This window comes from Crocuta crocuta, unplaced genomic scaffold (genome assembly GCF_008692635.1).
Source record: "Crocuta crocuta isolate KB4526 unplaced genomic scaffold, BGI_CrCroc_1.0 scaffold152, whole genome shotgun sequence".
NCBI lineage: Eukaryota > Metazoa > Chordata > Mammalia > Carnivora > Hyaenidae > Crocuta > Crocuta crocuta.
Genome location: NW_027528798.1, coordinates 6,341,592 through 6,356,974, shown reverse-complemented (window position 1 = coordinate 6,356,974; position 15,383 = coordinate 6,341,592). Strand labels below are relative to the sequence as shown.

General features: G+C 44.3%; 1 protein-coding gene across 1 annotated transcript; it reads left to right on the top strand.

Moving 5' to 3' along the window:
* Positions 1-230: 230 nt before the first annotated feature.
* On the top strand, positions 231-9,579 carry NOB1 (NIN1 (RPN12) binding protein 1 homolog). Its single transcript, XM_077755689.1, has 9 exons — positions 231-376; positions 486-618; positions 1,806-1,936; positions 3,570-3,641; positions 3,833-3,961; positions 4,049-4,249; positions 4,815-4,912; positions 7,893-8,037; positions 8,813-9,579. The coding sequence occupies exons 1-9, from the start codon at positions 314-316 to the stop codon at positions 9,080-9,082; spliced, it is 1,242 nt and encodes a 413-aa protein (XP_077611815.1). The 5' UTR covers positions 231-313; the 3' UTR covers positions 9,083-9,579.
* The last annotated feature ends 5,804 nt before the right edge of the window (positions 9,580-15,383 follow it).

The window sequence follows — 15,383 nt, the reverse complement described above, 5'->3', positions numbered from 1 at the left end:
GCTGTATTGACTGACTTGTAACAACTAGACTATATACAGGTTTTACATTTAAAAGTAAAGGAGGAGCTGAAGCGTGGACTCAGAAGCCTGTCCCCTGCGGGGTCTCTCAGAGTTTGAGCCCGCCCCCTCCTGGCTGGGCGGCTGCTGATGTTGCGCATGCGTGCGGGTAGCCTAGAGCCTGGGTATTCCTACGCCGCCGCCAGGAGGCGCAGCTGAGTCACAACCGCTCCTCCCCGCTCCCAGAGGCCCTGACTGGGATGTAGGGGTGGAGCAGGCTTCGTGCACAGGCGCGCTGAGGCCGCGTTCGGCCAAGATGGCGCCCGTGGAGCACGTTGTGGCGGATGCCGGGGCCTTCCTTCGAGACGCGGCTCTGCAGGTACAGGGAGGTACAGCGGAGGGAAGGGGGGTCTGGGCTGGCGGCCCCCCAAAGTAGTGCGGGAACTCGGGCGGCACGTTGCGTGTGAGCTGAGCCTGTTTCTCTGCAGGATATCGGGAAAAACATCTACACTATTCGGGATGTGGTGAACGAGATTCGGGACAAGGCCACGCGCAGGAGGCTCGCCGTCCTGCCCTACGAGCTGCGTTTCAAGGAGCCCTTCCCGGAATACGTGCGGCTGGGTGAGTGCCTCTGCCCGGGTGTTGATGGGCTGCGTCCCAGGCCACAGCCGGGACCGTCTGGCTGTTCTATCAGCATTTGATTCAGAAATTGCACTTTCTGGGAGATAATGGTGAGAGAGCTGTTCCCTGGGTCAAGAGTGAGCCAGGCCTTGCGAGTCACTAGCCATGTACCTCTTGGTATCACTCGGACCACCTAGACTCTAGTTGCTTGTTCTGTAAAATGGGAAAAATAATAGCACCAACCTCAGAGGGTACTGGGAGCATTCAGTGAGGAATATAGGTCACTTCGTATCTGACGCTTTGTAAGTATTCAGTAGATTTGTTTGGATTAAAAAGATAATCTTTTGATTTTTTTTTAACATTCATTCTTGAGAGACAGACAGCACGTGGGGAAGGGGCAGAGAGAGGAAGACAGAATCTGAAGCAGGCTCCAGGCTCTGAGCTGTCAGCACGGAGCCCCATGCCCGCTTGGGGGCTCCAGCCCCACCAACTTGAGATCATGACCTGAGCCAAAGGCCCAGGCTTAACCACTGAGCCACTCAGGCGCCCTCCCAAAATAGGAATCATTATAAATTATTCTTTCTGAGAAAGTACTGATAGTACTTCATAGGATTTGGCCTGAAGAATGAAATGAAAATTTTTTAGCACAGTGCCTCCTACATAGTCAGTACCCAGTAAATTTTAGCTGCTGTTCATGTCTGCACTTTAGGAAATGTGCGTAGTATTGTTATACAGCAGAGTTGTCACGAAGCAATCCAATAATTTTGTGTCATCATAGACTACAAGAGTTGTTGATTGAATTAACCTTTCATCCCATTTTGGAATCTCAACATGTGCTGTGTTAACCAAAGAGTTTTAGAACCGAGAGTGAAGAGACCTTCTATGCTAACATAATACCAAAGTTTAGATAAGGAACTCTCATCATTTACAAACATTATGCTTTCAGTGACTTTCTCTATACTTTGTTCTCATGTTCCTTCATCTCCATGAGGTATATCTAATTGGCAAGAATTTTAGTGATAGAGAATACAACTGTCTCCTCAGTGAGTAGAATAAGATAAGAAAATGGGTGAAAGTACTAAGAGGGGCTTTCTTGGGATGCTGATTCTGAGTTCTTTCCATATTTTCACTATGATTAAGGACATATGGCTTGTTGCTTCTAATACAAGTTGGGACTCTCTTTACAGTGACTGAGTTTTCAAAGAAAACTGGAGACTATCCCAGCCTCTCTGCCACAGATATCCAAGTGCTGGCACTCACCTATCAGTTAGAAGCAGAGTTTGTTGGGGTATCTCACCTAAAACAAGAACCAGAAAAGGTAAGTCAGGAGGATTATTGGTTTTCTTCCTTTTACTTTAAGTTTTATTCTGAGAACTATCCCATAGAACAGAATATAGTATGATGGACCCAGTGTCTGCATCACTGTCTCCACACTTACCAAGTCATCATCTATCAGGTTTCATTTCTACTGACCCCCAACCCTGAGTATTTTGAACTCAGACATTGTTTTTCATCAATAGATATTTCATGGTGTGTCTCTTTAAAACACACAAACACACACACACACCAAATCATTACATCTACATGAAATTAATAGTGTTTACATATCCCAGTTATTTTTTTTCAAGATTTGTTTGATCCAAACAAATCTTTTTAGGATCCAAATAAGGTTTGTATATTGCAGTTAGCAAATGCATCTCTCTCTTATCTGTAGGTTTTTAGTAAGGGATGGTCAAATTTGAAAAATGCAGTAATAGAGTAAAAAATCAACTACATTTATGCTATTTTTTAAATAGATTTTCTTCCAGCAGCAAGAAAGAAGTAATGTGCTTGCCTTTTTTTTTTTTTTTAACTTCCCATCTTCAAATCCTAGGTTCCTATTGTGATTTTAGGGACTTAACTTGCTTTGGTTAGGTAATTACTAACCATTACTTGAAGAGAGTAATGGATTTATGCCTGGGCCCTATTGGCTCTTTCCAGACCAGAAGATTTTAGAAGCTAAATAAATTAATACAATAATAAATAATTTCAAGTAGTGTTGACTATAAATTGTTTTGTTTTAATTTTTAAGTAAACTCTCTTCCCATTGTAGGGCTTAAACTCATAACCCCGGGATCAAGAGTCATATGTTCCACCAACTGAGCCAGCAGCAGTCACCCCTAAGAATTTCTTGATATTTTGTGCCTAAAGTCATCAGAGCTATTCTGAACTTCTATGCCCATACTAGTGGGGACTGCTGTCGCTTGTTTTCAGCCAGGTTTAGAGTCCTCCATTCCAAAGTCTAAAAATGATGTGTGAAACAGATTTGTGTGTGTCACCAGAATGTTTGGGGAAGATGGAGGTAAAGGGAATAGTTTTACCTACAGCCTGACTTTGTGACTGAGCACAGTGTGACACGAGTAGCTGGGTTTGCATTTGGCATCCATCAATTCACGATTCATAAAAATTGCCCTTTTCCTGCAACCTTCAGCAGGACTTTTTTTAAGTAAGCTCCTTGCCCAATGTGGGGCTTGAACTCACAACTCTGAAATCAAGAGTCTCATGCTCTGCTGACTGAGCCAGCCAGGTGCCTCAGGAGTTAGGTATTTGGTATCAGAAGCTTTAAAACAGTGTGTCTTTAAAAAATAAAACAGTATATTTTGACGCAGCAATTCCACTCTTAGGCATTTATCCTAAGTATATAACCAAAGATACATGCAAGTTTTTTAAATAATGGTGTTCATTACAGCTCTTTTTTATAAGGACAGAAAAGAAATGTTCTCAAGTGATTATTTGGTAGTAATGGGATTCCTGAATAATTGTTTTTATGTTTCCCAATTTTTAATAAATTATGGGGAAAAGATTTTGCTTTTTATTTTACCCTCTTTTCCATGTTGAATTTTCAAACTATTTCTCTGCTAATTCAAACTGTACTTCTCTGTTTATAGCTGTTACCTATTTTGTTTTTACAGGTTAAAGTGAGCTCATCAAGTCAGCACCCAGAGACTCCTCTACACATTTCTGGTTTCCATCTGCCCTCAAAGGTGATTCCCTAGGCCACATTCTCGTGCCCTCTTTTATATGTACTATCTGCACAAATGGTTTACAGTGAGCCAGATTTCCCTAGACTAATATCCTAGTTTGTCCAGCCCTGCCTTATCTGACTTGTGTCATCTGTCATTTCATCTGTAAACTTCTCAGTTTTCAGTTTTTAACATTCTTCTTTTAACCTCAGCCTAAACCCCCACGAGAAACACTACCACTTGGACACGCAGCCGGTGAGCCTGAGAACCTAGAATTCAGTTCCTTCGTGTTCTGGAGAAACCCTTTGCCTAATATTGATCGTGAACTGCAGGAGCTTCTGGTAAGGCCCTGATTTCTGATCTCTGATGACAACATGCCAGCTTCTCCCTGCTGCTCCCGCGAACGGGGAATTTATGATTTGTTTCAGATTGACAGAGGTGATGGTGTTCCAAGTGAGGAGGACGAGGAGGAAGAGAATGGATTTGAAGAAAGGAAAGACGATAGTGATGACGACGGGGGTGGGTGGATAACTCCCAACAACATCCAGCAGATCCAGCGGGAGTTGGGGCAGTGTGCTGTCCCCAAGGACGTGCGGGTTGGCTGTGTAACTACAGACTTTGCCATGCAGGTGGGTGGATGGGTGCTGGCTGGCCCGAGGCTCTTTCATAACCTGTCACGGGCAGAGATCTCTCTGAGGTTTGGGGACATGTACACATCTACTCTGTAATGCCTTTTTTCCTGGTTCCAGAAACTTTACCTGTGCCCTTTAATTATGTAGTTTTGCTTGGAGGCTAGAGAATCCATATTAACGACAAACACGTAAAGTTTTTTTAGTGTTTACTATTCATGATATGTTAATGGCTCTCTTTCAGTGTGTTAAATATTGTGTGCTCGGTTAGGTACTTGGAAAAAGAAGAGATTTCCAGCTATGAAAAGAGCGTATTTGCCTTTGACAAGATAAATGTCTCTGTTAAGAATAGTTGCTAATGAGGGGCCCTTGAAGTACAAGAGAAATCTAGGTCTTTGTCCTAATTTACATGTCCTGAGAGGCATTCTGAGCTTGCTTTTCCTTAGCAAAAGCCCTTTATGAGCCAGACCAGGCTTTGTGAAGTCCTTTAAGTGTAATTATACAGAAGTTAAAAGAAAATTTGGCCTTGCTCAGAGCTGAGTGCTGCTCTATCTTGTTGGTACAGAATGTCCTGCTTCAGATGGGGTTGCACGTGCTGGCTGTGAATGGCATGCTGATCCGCGAGGCCCGCAGCTACATCTTACGCTGCCACGGCTGTTTCAAGTACGTAGCTGAAAACCTGGACCCGCTGCCTCTCTGTTGAACTCTTCTTTCTGTCTTCTAAATTTTTTTCTAATGTTTATTTTGAGAGAGAGAACATGCGCACAGGTGCGTACCTACATGAGTGAGGGAGAGACTCCCAAGCAGGCTCCATGCTCAGTACAGAGCCTGACCTGGTACTCGATCTCACAACCATGAGATCATGACCTGAGCTGAAATCAAGAGTCCGATGCTTAACCTACTAAACCATCCAAGCGCCCCTCTTCCTGTCCTTTCTACTGACTCTCTAATGGAGACCCTTGACTATAGGTTTTCCCTCCACCTTATCATTCCTATGTGGGCTTGGTTCTATCCCCACCGTAGGGCACCTGTGACCTCCCATTTTAGTATCTTAGTCATAGAGTTAAGACTGTGGATTCTGGAGCAAAGAGCCATCTTCCTTTTATAATAAGTACTGAAAGGTTTATGGATGGAATGATGTCTGGGATTTGCCTTGAAATAATACACAAGTGGAAGAGGAGCTAGGGATAGAGATGGAATAGGATGGCCATGAATTGTTAGTTGTTGGAGCTGGGTGAGGGGTACATGAGGAGACATGGTGCTTTTTAGTCTACTTTAGATTTTCTGTTTTAAAAAGGGGAATGGATTCAGATTATACAGGTTCAGATCCAGATTTTGTCTTTCACTAGTTTTGCCAAAGTTGGTGCTTCAGATTCTTACGTAAAATTGAAAAAGCTGATTGTCCTATGAGAGCGTGATATCTAGAACTTGTGAGGAAGTCCATTCAGGTGAGCTGTTAGTTCACTGGCCATGCCCTTCTCTCCATTTCTTTTCTGGCTCTGGATTTGGTTCTTGGGGGATGGTGGGGTGGCTGGTGTTCTGTGGGCGGGCCTCAGGATCCCAGAGACGTGGCTGGAGTGGAAGAGACTGTACTGCAGCCTTGCTGGTGAAGTGTGGTCCTGGGGTCTTATACTACGGTGGCTCACAGTCCTTTCACAGATCTGGTTCAATTTGGTGGCCATCATGTCAGTTATCTGCTGGAGCCTTTGTGCTGAGGCCTGCATGGAAGGTTTCTGAAGCAGCAGCGTGTCTCATTGGGTCCCTAGTGCTTTTCCACTCAGGGTCAAGTTACCTGGACAGACCCTTGCTTGCCTGCAGGCTTCCAAACAGCCAGTCACTCATGGCTCAGGGGCCCTGCCCTGCCACCACTGTCTGTAGACTTAACTGTGATGTGGTGAGCCACTCCTCAAAGCTGCCTGTGCATTCTTCTGAATCTTCAGTGTGAAAATGTACCAGGCTCAGGGCACCTGGGTGGCGCAGTCCGTCGAGCGTCGGACTTCAGCTCAGGTCATGATCTCACAATTCATGGGTTCAAGCCCCGTGTTGAGCTCTGTACTGACAGCTTAGAGCCTGGAACCTGTTTTGAATTCTGTGTCCTCCTCTCTCTCTGCCCCTTCCCAGCTCACTTTCTCTTTCTCTCTCTCTCAAAAATAAATAAACATTAAAAAAATTTTTTTCGGGGGGAAAAAAAAAGTACCAGGCTCAGGACAGGGTAAAGCTCTTTGCTTCATGAAACATTATTTCCCCCATTGCCCTTCATTACAAAACCCCACGTTCCTCCATACGAATTCTTAGCAGCTTTTAGAAATGTTCTCCATTCTTGTGAGGTTAGCCCCAGGGACTGGGCAGTTTCTTAGAATAATTAGTTCCTAGCACCTGTTGAGAGGTAGTTGGTTTGCTCTCAGAGGCTTGCAGGTAAAGGATTAGGCTTCTCAGGAGATTCACACAGTTCGTCTCCGGACCTCTGGAAACTGAGGGGGACTTCCTCAAGAACAGGTACGAGCACTGCCATCTGGTCCTTGACAACATCAGCTTCTCTTGCCTAGGTCCGCTATTGTGGCGTGAGTGGACAGGGGAGAGGCAGGGCCTCAGGGTCTGCCGACCACACCCCGGCAACGGGAGCAGCTTTCCAGGGTGTCCTGTGGAATTCATTCATTCGTCTTAGGCGCCTCTGGAGCACTTCCTGGCTAACACCCAGGCCACCACTTCAGGGCAAGGTGCACAGAGCTGCGGCAGCCTGCCCGTTTACAAAGTATGCTGGTGTGGGGGCGCCTGGGGGGGTTCAGGCTCCTGAGCATCCGACTTCATCTCATGGTTCATGGGTTCAAGCCCCACGTCAGGCTTGGCTCTGGCAGTGTGGAGCCTGCTCTGGACTCTCCATCTTCTTCTCTGCCCCTAACTGTACACATTTCTCTCTCTCAATAATAAACATTAAAAAAAAAAAAAAAAAAGACAGACAACTGGCTGGCTCAGTCTGTTAAGGATCCAGCTCTTGGTTTTGGATCAGGTCATGCTCTCACAGGTCCATGTGTTCCAAGCCCCACATCAGGCTCCATGCTGACAGGGCCTGCTTGGGATTCCCTCTCTCTGCCCTCCCCTCTCCCTCACTTCACATGCTCTCTCGCTCTCGCTCTCAAAATAAACTTTAAAAAAAAAAAAAAAAAAAAAAACACAGACCACTAAGGGTGGTGATATTAAGAGCACTGATTGTGAAGCCAGTTTCCTTGGCTTAGTATCTGCCACTTACTAGCTCTGTGACCTTGAGCAAGCTCCTTATCTTGCTTCAGTTTCCCAATCTATAAAATGGAAAGAATATCAACTTCATAGGATTGTTCTGAAGTTCAAATTCAGATATAAGTAATGAAGTAAGATTTCATTATTAACATAAAAACATTCTGCTCCGTTTCCGTGTTTACTTACTTGCTGCTTGTGTCCTTTCATTCCCTTTCCCCCCGGGCAGTGTGGAAGCCGTTTGCTGGTGGCACCAGCAGGGGGCCAAGCAGCCATGGGCTGTGAGCTGCTCAGCTTTGCCCCATTTCTTTCTGTTTCTTCCTTTTCTGACCCCCGTGACTCACCTTGTACTCTGGGAGTGGGGTTTGCTGCCCGTGGCTTCAGCGAGGAGCCTTTCCTTTTATGTCTCCAGGACAACATCTGACATGAGCCGAGTATTCTGTTCACATTGTGGAAACAAGACCCTGAAGAAGGTGTCTGTGACCATCAGCGACGATGGAACCCTCCATATGCACTTTTCCCGCAACCCCAAGGTGCTGAATCCTCGGGGCCTCCGGGTGAGTGACCCGGCTCTCCCCGCCCCCGGCAGCAGGGCCTGTGGTTAGAAAAGCAAGAACTCTGAGCACTAGGATCAAAGTCAACAGAGAGGACCAAGAAAACGGCAGCAGTTAAATATCCCAATTATTCTCTGACCACTTTCTTCCTTTCTGGCATAAGATGTTCTGGCTGTCTGTGCCCTGGAGTCAGCCATTTCTCTACAGAACTCTGATTCATCATCAAAGCTGGTTTTTAGAGGCAAAGAGCTGAATGAGCGCAGGGTGGGCTCACTGCACTAGGGGGTCTTAGATTTCTCCACCCACACTGAACAGAGATTGTAGGTCTACACATGTGTACATAAAGGTACACGTGAGTATTTACTGTTATCTATCTGTATCGTAAAATGAGTTTATAGCCCCATAGAGGTTCATTCTAGCCCTCACTCTTTACATCATTTTCCATAGTAATTTATTTGCTCAATTCTAGAATACAGGTTTCAGAATTACTAACCCACATCACTGTGAAAATGGTACCTGCTAAATAAAGTTCTGTGTTACTAGGTAGTTCTTTCTGTCCCTAGCTAAGGGTATGTAGTCCAGATACTACACTGGGTTTTTCAGGCTGGGAGTTGAGGTCAGGGTCAGGTGGGAGGATACAGGTCATGTGCTTAGCACATAGTACCAGTGAATGGTACACTCCACCGAGAGCAGTTAGTGAGCCTGACCTTAACAGGATTGGACATGTTTGAATATGGGTCCTCATCCTTCTAATGGCCTTCCCTCCTCCTGTTCACAGTATTCACTTCCCACGCCCAAAGGGGGCAAATACGCCATCAACCCGCATCTGACCGAGGACCAGTGCTTCCCTCAGCTGAGACTCTCCCGAAAGGCCAGGCAGAAAACTGATGTGTTTGCCCCTGACTACATAGCTGGGGTATCACCCTTTGCGGAGAACGACATCTCCAGCCGGTCAGCAACCCTGCAAATCCGAGACAGCACCTTGGGAGCTGGGAGGAGGCGGTTAAATCCCAATGCTTCCAGAAAGAAGTTTGTGAAGAAAAGGTGAAGTGCAAGTTCCAGGGGCAAACAGGATCAGTGCTTCAGCTGCTGAGGCACTCGGGTGCCTCATTTCCCCGGCTCTCTGGCTCCAGAATCGTCCGATGCAAATAGGACTGACTTGCTTACACAGCGTTGCTTCCTCACTCTCTGGGATGGGTCGGGTTGGGTTCCTGGTGACACTGGGGTGTCCCTTGGCCTGTGAGCATCCGGAGAGCTGGGGTTCCTGCCACGCCAAGGGGAGTTTCATGCAAACAGAAGAAACGGTGCCACGAAGCACATCTTCAACTTCCAAAGAAAGGAACTTGCAAGGGCAATATTTTTTGAATAAACATGTTACAGGCTTTGGTGCCTTTCATTAAGTAGGCCAGATGTTTGCTTTTTAGGTAATTTGAAGGCTAACACTTAAGCTGTATGCCCAATATCAAACATTTAGATTTTTTTTTTTGCAAGAAAATGTACTAAATTTATTGTAATAAAACTAAGAGCTACGGTGTTTTCTCCTGACTCAGAAGCACTCCAGTCATTGAAGAGAGTTCAGTATACTGAGCTGCTGGAGCCTTCCACCCAGATTCACTTACTTTGCCTTGTTTACTTTTGCTCTTCGAGTACACCGAGTATCTCCCAGGGAAAGGATGTTCTGTTGCATAAATTCAAGAACTTCACCAGTGATCCATTACTATCACTGATGTGGAGCAGGACTCCCATTTTTCCAAACTGCTCCACTGTGCATTATCATTTCTTCCTAGTTGTTGACATTTTTAATAGTATAAACCAGGTTTTAAAATGCCCCTCACCCAAGCTGGACAAATTGTTCCCTCCTAAATTAGCTTGAGGTGATACACCTTAGGCAGGAATGTTCCATGAGTGATCAGACCGAGGGCATCATGCTTAAGTCATGTTAACTTTGATTACTTGGTACTGAATATGATTTTTTTCCAAGTTCTTTATATTGACAGTATATGTACAAAGTACTATCTTCAGAAGCTCCTTAATTAGGTTTTTTCTTGTATGGTTATCTTACTCATTTGGCATATGGTTAATTGAATTTAAACCAAAAACATTAACCAAAAATTTTCCCATGCTTTTTTTTTTTAAGTAAATAAACACAGTTCTAAAATAAAACAAAAAGGGGCACCTGCGTGACTCAGTCGTTTAAGCATCCAATTCGGCTCAAGTCATCATCTTACAGTTTGTGAGTTAAAGCCCTGCGTCAGGCTCTGTGCTGACAGCGCGGAGGCTGGAGCCTGATTTGGATTCTCTGTCTCCCTCTCTTTCTGTCCCTCCCTTGCTCATGCTCTGTCTCTCAAAAATAAACAAAACATTTAAAAAATTTTTTTTAAATAATAGAAGGGTGTATTTCCAGCTAGGTGCCATTTCCTCCCCTTCTGTTTCATCTTCCCTCATATAGAACATCAGTTTCATGTGTTTCTAATTTATCCTTGTTTTGTTCTGCAGAAACCAGCATGTGTGTTTTACTTTCTTTTTTTTTGTCCTTAAAGATTTTAAGTAATCTCTACACCCAACTCAAATTCACAACTCCAAGAACAGGGTTGCATACTTTAGCAACCAAAATATCCAGGTGTCCCAACATTTTTCTTACACTACAAGTAATAGGAGTGCCTAGCCAACTCGGTCAGTGAAGCGTGGGACTGTTGATATCAAGGTTGTAGGTTTGAGCCCCAAATTGCCTATAGAGGTTACTTACAATAAAGTCTTTAAAATATTTTAAAAAGTAGGGGCGCCTGAGTGGCTCAGTTTGTTAAGCATCCAACCTTGGCTCAGGTCATGTTCTCCTGGTTAGTAAGATGGAGCCCCATGGCGGGCTCTGTGCTGACTGTGGAACCTGCTTGGGATTCTCTCTCTCTCCCTCTCTACTCCTCCATCTCTCTCTCTCTCTCTAAATAAATAACTACACATTTAAAAAAAAAATTTTAAGGAGTATACTATTTAAAATTCTTTTCAAGTATGGGGAAAAACAGAGCTTTCCCCCTAAGGTCAGGAACAAGACAGGGATGTCCACTCTCACCACGGTTATGCAACATAGTATTCAACGTCTTAGCCTCAGCAATGAGACAACACAAAGAAAAGGCATTCAGATTGGCCAGGAGGAGGTCAAACTTTCACTGTTCCCAGATGACTTGATACTCTGTATGGAAACCCCAAAAGATTCTACAAAAAAACTGCTAGAACTTATCCATGAATTTGGCAAAGTTGTAGGATATAAAAATCAATGCACAGAACTCGGCTGCATTCCTAGACACCAACAATGAAGCAATAGAAAGAGAAATCAAGGAATCAATCCCATTTACAATTGCACCGAAAACCATAAAATGCCTAGGAATAAATCTAACCAAAGAGGTGAAAAATCTATACACTAAAGACTGTAGAAAGCTTATGAAAGAAATTGAAGACACACACAAAAAAATGGCAAAATATTCCATGCTCCTGGATAGGAAGAACAAGTATTGTTAAAAATGTCAATACTACCCAAAGCAATCTACATATTCAATGCAATCCCTATCAAAATGACACCAGCATTCTTCACAGAGCTAGAGCAAACAATCCTAAAATTTGTATGGAACCAGAAAAGACCTGAAATAACCAAAGCAATCTTGAAAAAGAAAACCAAAGCAGGAGGCATACCCATCCTGGACTTCAAGCTGTATTACAAGCTGTAATCATCAAGATAGTATGGTACTGGCACAAAAACAGACACTTAGATCAATGGAATGGAATAGAGAACCCACGGGCGCCTGGGTGGCTTAGTCGGTTAAGCGTCCGACTTTCGCTTAGGTCATGATCTCACGGTTCGTGGGTTTGGGCCCTGCGTCGGGCTGTGTGCCGACTGCCAGCTCAGAGCCTAGAGCCTGTTTCGGTCTGTGACTCCCTCTCTCTCTGACCCTCCCCTGCTACACTGTCTCTCTCTCTCCTAGAAATAAATAAAACATTAAAAAAAAAAAAATAGAGAACCCAGAAATGGGCCCACAAACAGATGGCCAACTAATCATTGACAAAGCAGGAAAGACTATCCAACGGAATAAAGGCAGTTTCTTCACCAAGTGGTGCTGGGCAAACTGTACCACTTTCTTACACCACACACAAAAATAAACTCAAAATAGATGAAAAACCTAAATATACAGGAAGCCATCAAAATCCTCGAGGAGAAAGCAGGCAAAAACCTCTTTGATCTTGGCCATACAATTTAACATGGTCTCCGGAGGCAAGGGAAAGCAAAGCAAAACTGAACTATTGGGAACCTCATCAAAATAAAAAGCTTCTGCACAGCGAAGGAAACAATCAGCAAAACTAATAGGCAACTGACAGAATAGGAGAAGATGCTTGTATAGGACCTATCAGATAAACGGTTAGTATCCAATATCTATAAATACCTTATCAAACTCAAAACCCCAGAAAAATAAATAATCCAGTGAAGAAACGGGCAAAAGACATGAATAGACACTTATCCAAAGACGACATCCAGATGGCCAACTGACACAGGAAAAAATGCAATGCAAACTGGTGCCGCCACTCTGGAAAACTGTATGGAGGTTCCTCAAAGAAATAAAAATAGAACTACTCTACAACTCAGCAATTGCACTACTATGTATTTATCCTAGGGATACAGGTATGCTGTATCAAAGGGGTACATGCACCCCAATGTTTATAGCAGCACTATCAACAATAGCCAAAGTATGGGAAGAGCTCAAATGCCTGTCAATGGATGAATATATAAAGAAGATGTGGTATGTATATACATGGAGTATTACTCGGCAACCAAGAAGAATGCAATCTTGCCATTTGCAACTACGTGGATGGAACTAGAGGGTGATATGCTAAGCAAAATTAGTCAGAGAAAGACAAGTATCATATGACTTAACTCATATGAGGAATTTAAGATACAAAACAGATGAACATAAGGGCAAGGGAAGCAAAAATAATATAAAAACAGCGAGGGGGACAAAACATAAGAGACTCTTAAATATGAAGAACAGAGGGTTGCTGGAGGGGTTGTGGGAGGGCGGTGGGCTTAATGGGTAAGGGACGTGAAGGTATGTACTCCTGAAATCATTGTTGCACTATATGCTAACTAACTTGGATGTAAATTTTTTTTTAAATGTTTTTCATTAAAATGAGAATTTAAAAAAATTCTTTTTAAGTAGTGTAGTAGTATATATATTTCCCCACTGGAAATCACTCCCTATCTGTTCATAGAGATCTTCCTTATTTTTATCACTGGGTGATGAAAAGCTGCCAATTCAAGCACTTACATCATGTTACAGGCTCTGTGTACATAATCTATGTTAGTCCATTTAATCGGCAGGACAGTCCAGCAGTCCCCAGCTACAAAAGGTTAAATGACTTCAAGTCACATAGCTTGTCAGTGTCCCAGCCAAGGATTCAGCTTAGTTCATCTGCTTTTATGCAACAGATAGACCAATGGAGACCGTAGGAAACAGGACAAATACTGGCTCCCATGCCCTCCCTCTGTGTGAAAGTGGGTGCAAGCTGATGGGCTGGCTGACACAACAGGAGTCTGGGTGCCAGAGGAGAGGTGAGTAGGGGCAAGGGCCTGTGAGAGTCCTTTTCTTTTTCTCTTCCTCACAGTCAAACTTCCAGAAAAGTAGGGGATGATATAACACCCATGTACCCAATATAGAGACCACTTTTAAGCAACCAACTTGGACAATCAAAACTTGAGATAAAAGGGCCCACAGCAATGGCCTGGCTAAATACAAACAGGCCCCCTAGGCCACCACCTCAAAATATTCCTAAGCCCTAGCTAACCCATGAGTTACTTACACAGACACAAGTACCAAAAAAGGAAAATTCCACACGTACCCTTACCTCCTCACCTTTCTCCTTTAACTACAGTCCCTAATGGGGGCCTCTGGGTGGCTCAGCTGGTTAAGCATCTGACTTTTGATTTCAGCTCAGGTCATGATCTATTTGGTTCATGGGATCAAGCCCTACATCGGGCTCTGGGCTAACAGTGTGGAGCCTGCTTGGGATTCTGTCTCTCCCTCTCTCTCTGCCCCGCATGTTGGCTCCTGCACTCTCTTTCTCTCTGTCTCACTCAAAATAAATAAATAAGCTTTAACTAAGTCCCTAACCACTTCTTGGCAGACAGTCACTTGCCATCCTGCCTGCCCCTCCCTTGCAGTGTCTTTAGCAAACTACCTCCTTTGTTCTGCCTTGGGTAAATTCTTGCACAAGAATTTGGTCTCCACCCAATCCAGTTGCCCCACGTTACCCCCACCTAAACACCCAGCCTTATCTAGTCTATACTTTTCACTATATTACATCCAATTAAGAAAGAAAACATTTCGGGGCGCCTGGGTGGCTTAGTCGGTTAAGCGTCCGACTTTCGCTCAGGTCATGATCTTGCGGTTCGTGGGTTCGAGCCCCGCATCGGGCTCTGTGCTTACTGCCAGCTCAGAGCCTGGAGCCTATTTCAGTCTGTGACTCCCTCTCTCTCTGACCCTCCCCTGCTCACGCTGTCTCTCTCTCTCTCTCTCCTAGAAATAAATAAAACATTAAAAAAAATTAAAAAAAAAAAAGAAAGAAAACATTTCAGGGGCACCTGGGTGGCTCAGTTGGTTAAGGATCCAACTCTCGATTTCGGCTCATGTCATGGTCTCACAGTTTGTGAGTTCGAGCCCCAAGTCAGGCTCAGTGCTCAGAGTAGGGAGCCTGCTTGAGATTCTCTCTCTCCCTCTCTCCCTCCCCAGTGCATGCAGGCGCGTGCATGTGTGTGTTTTTATCTTTGTGTGTGTGTGTGTGTGTGTGTGTGTGTGTCTGTATGCTCTATCAATACTTAAAAAAAGAAAACATTTCATGTAACAAAAACTTCCCATTTGTTAAAGAAATTTTTTTGCTGCAGCCATACAGCAAGATGGAGTACTGCTAGAGGAGCTCTGGAGATTGACAGAGGGCCCTGCTGAGTCAGCTAAGGATTGATCAGTACATGGTGTGAAGAGCTTCCTGAGGCCAGAGAGACTTACTAGGATAAAAGCACAAGAAAGATCTCTGGAGCTCCCAAAGATGAGGACTACCTCATGTACCGACTACGCAGAGTGAAAAACTTGATAATCCGTGGGCATCAGCTGAGTACTCAGGAAACTTATCTCTAGCACCAAAGGCTGTTCTAGTCCCACTCAACAAAGCAAACCGCAGAAGGATGCTTCTCCGAGTTCAGTAGCCAGAGCCAGTCCTGTGGCCCCACCCAACCAGACAGGACCACAAAATGCAATCCCAATCAGTGTCTGGAAGGTAGGATGCTAGAAATATTTGGTGAATAGCATTAGTTA

Excerpts from the sequence above, each read along its gene's own strand:
- NOB1 (XM_077755689.1), top strand. The coding sequence starts at position 314 with ATGGCGCCCGTGGAGCACGTTGTGGCGGATGCCGGGGCCTTCCTTCGA. Across the intron at positions 4,250-4,814 it reads CTACAGACTTTGCCATGCAG|AATGTCCTGCTTCAGATGGG; the intron begins GTGGGTGGATGG and ends TTGTTGGTACAG. Across the intron at positions 4,913-7,892 it reads CGCTGCCACGGCTGTTTCAA|GACAACATCTGACATGAGCC; the intron begins GTACGTAGCTGA and ends TTATGTCTCCAG.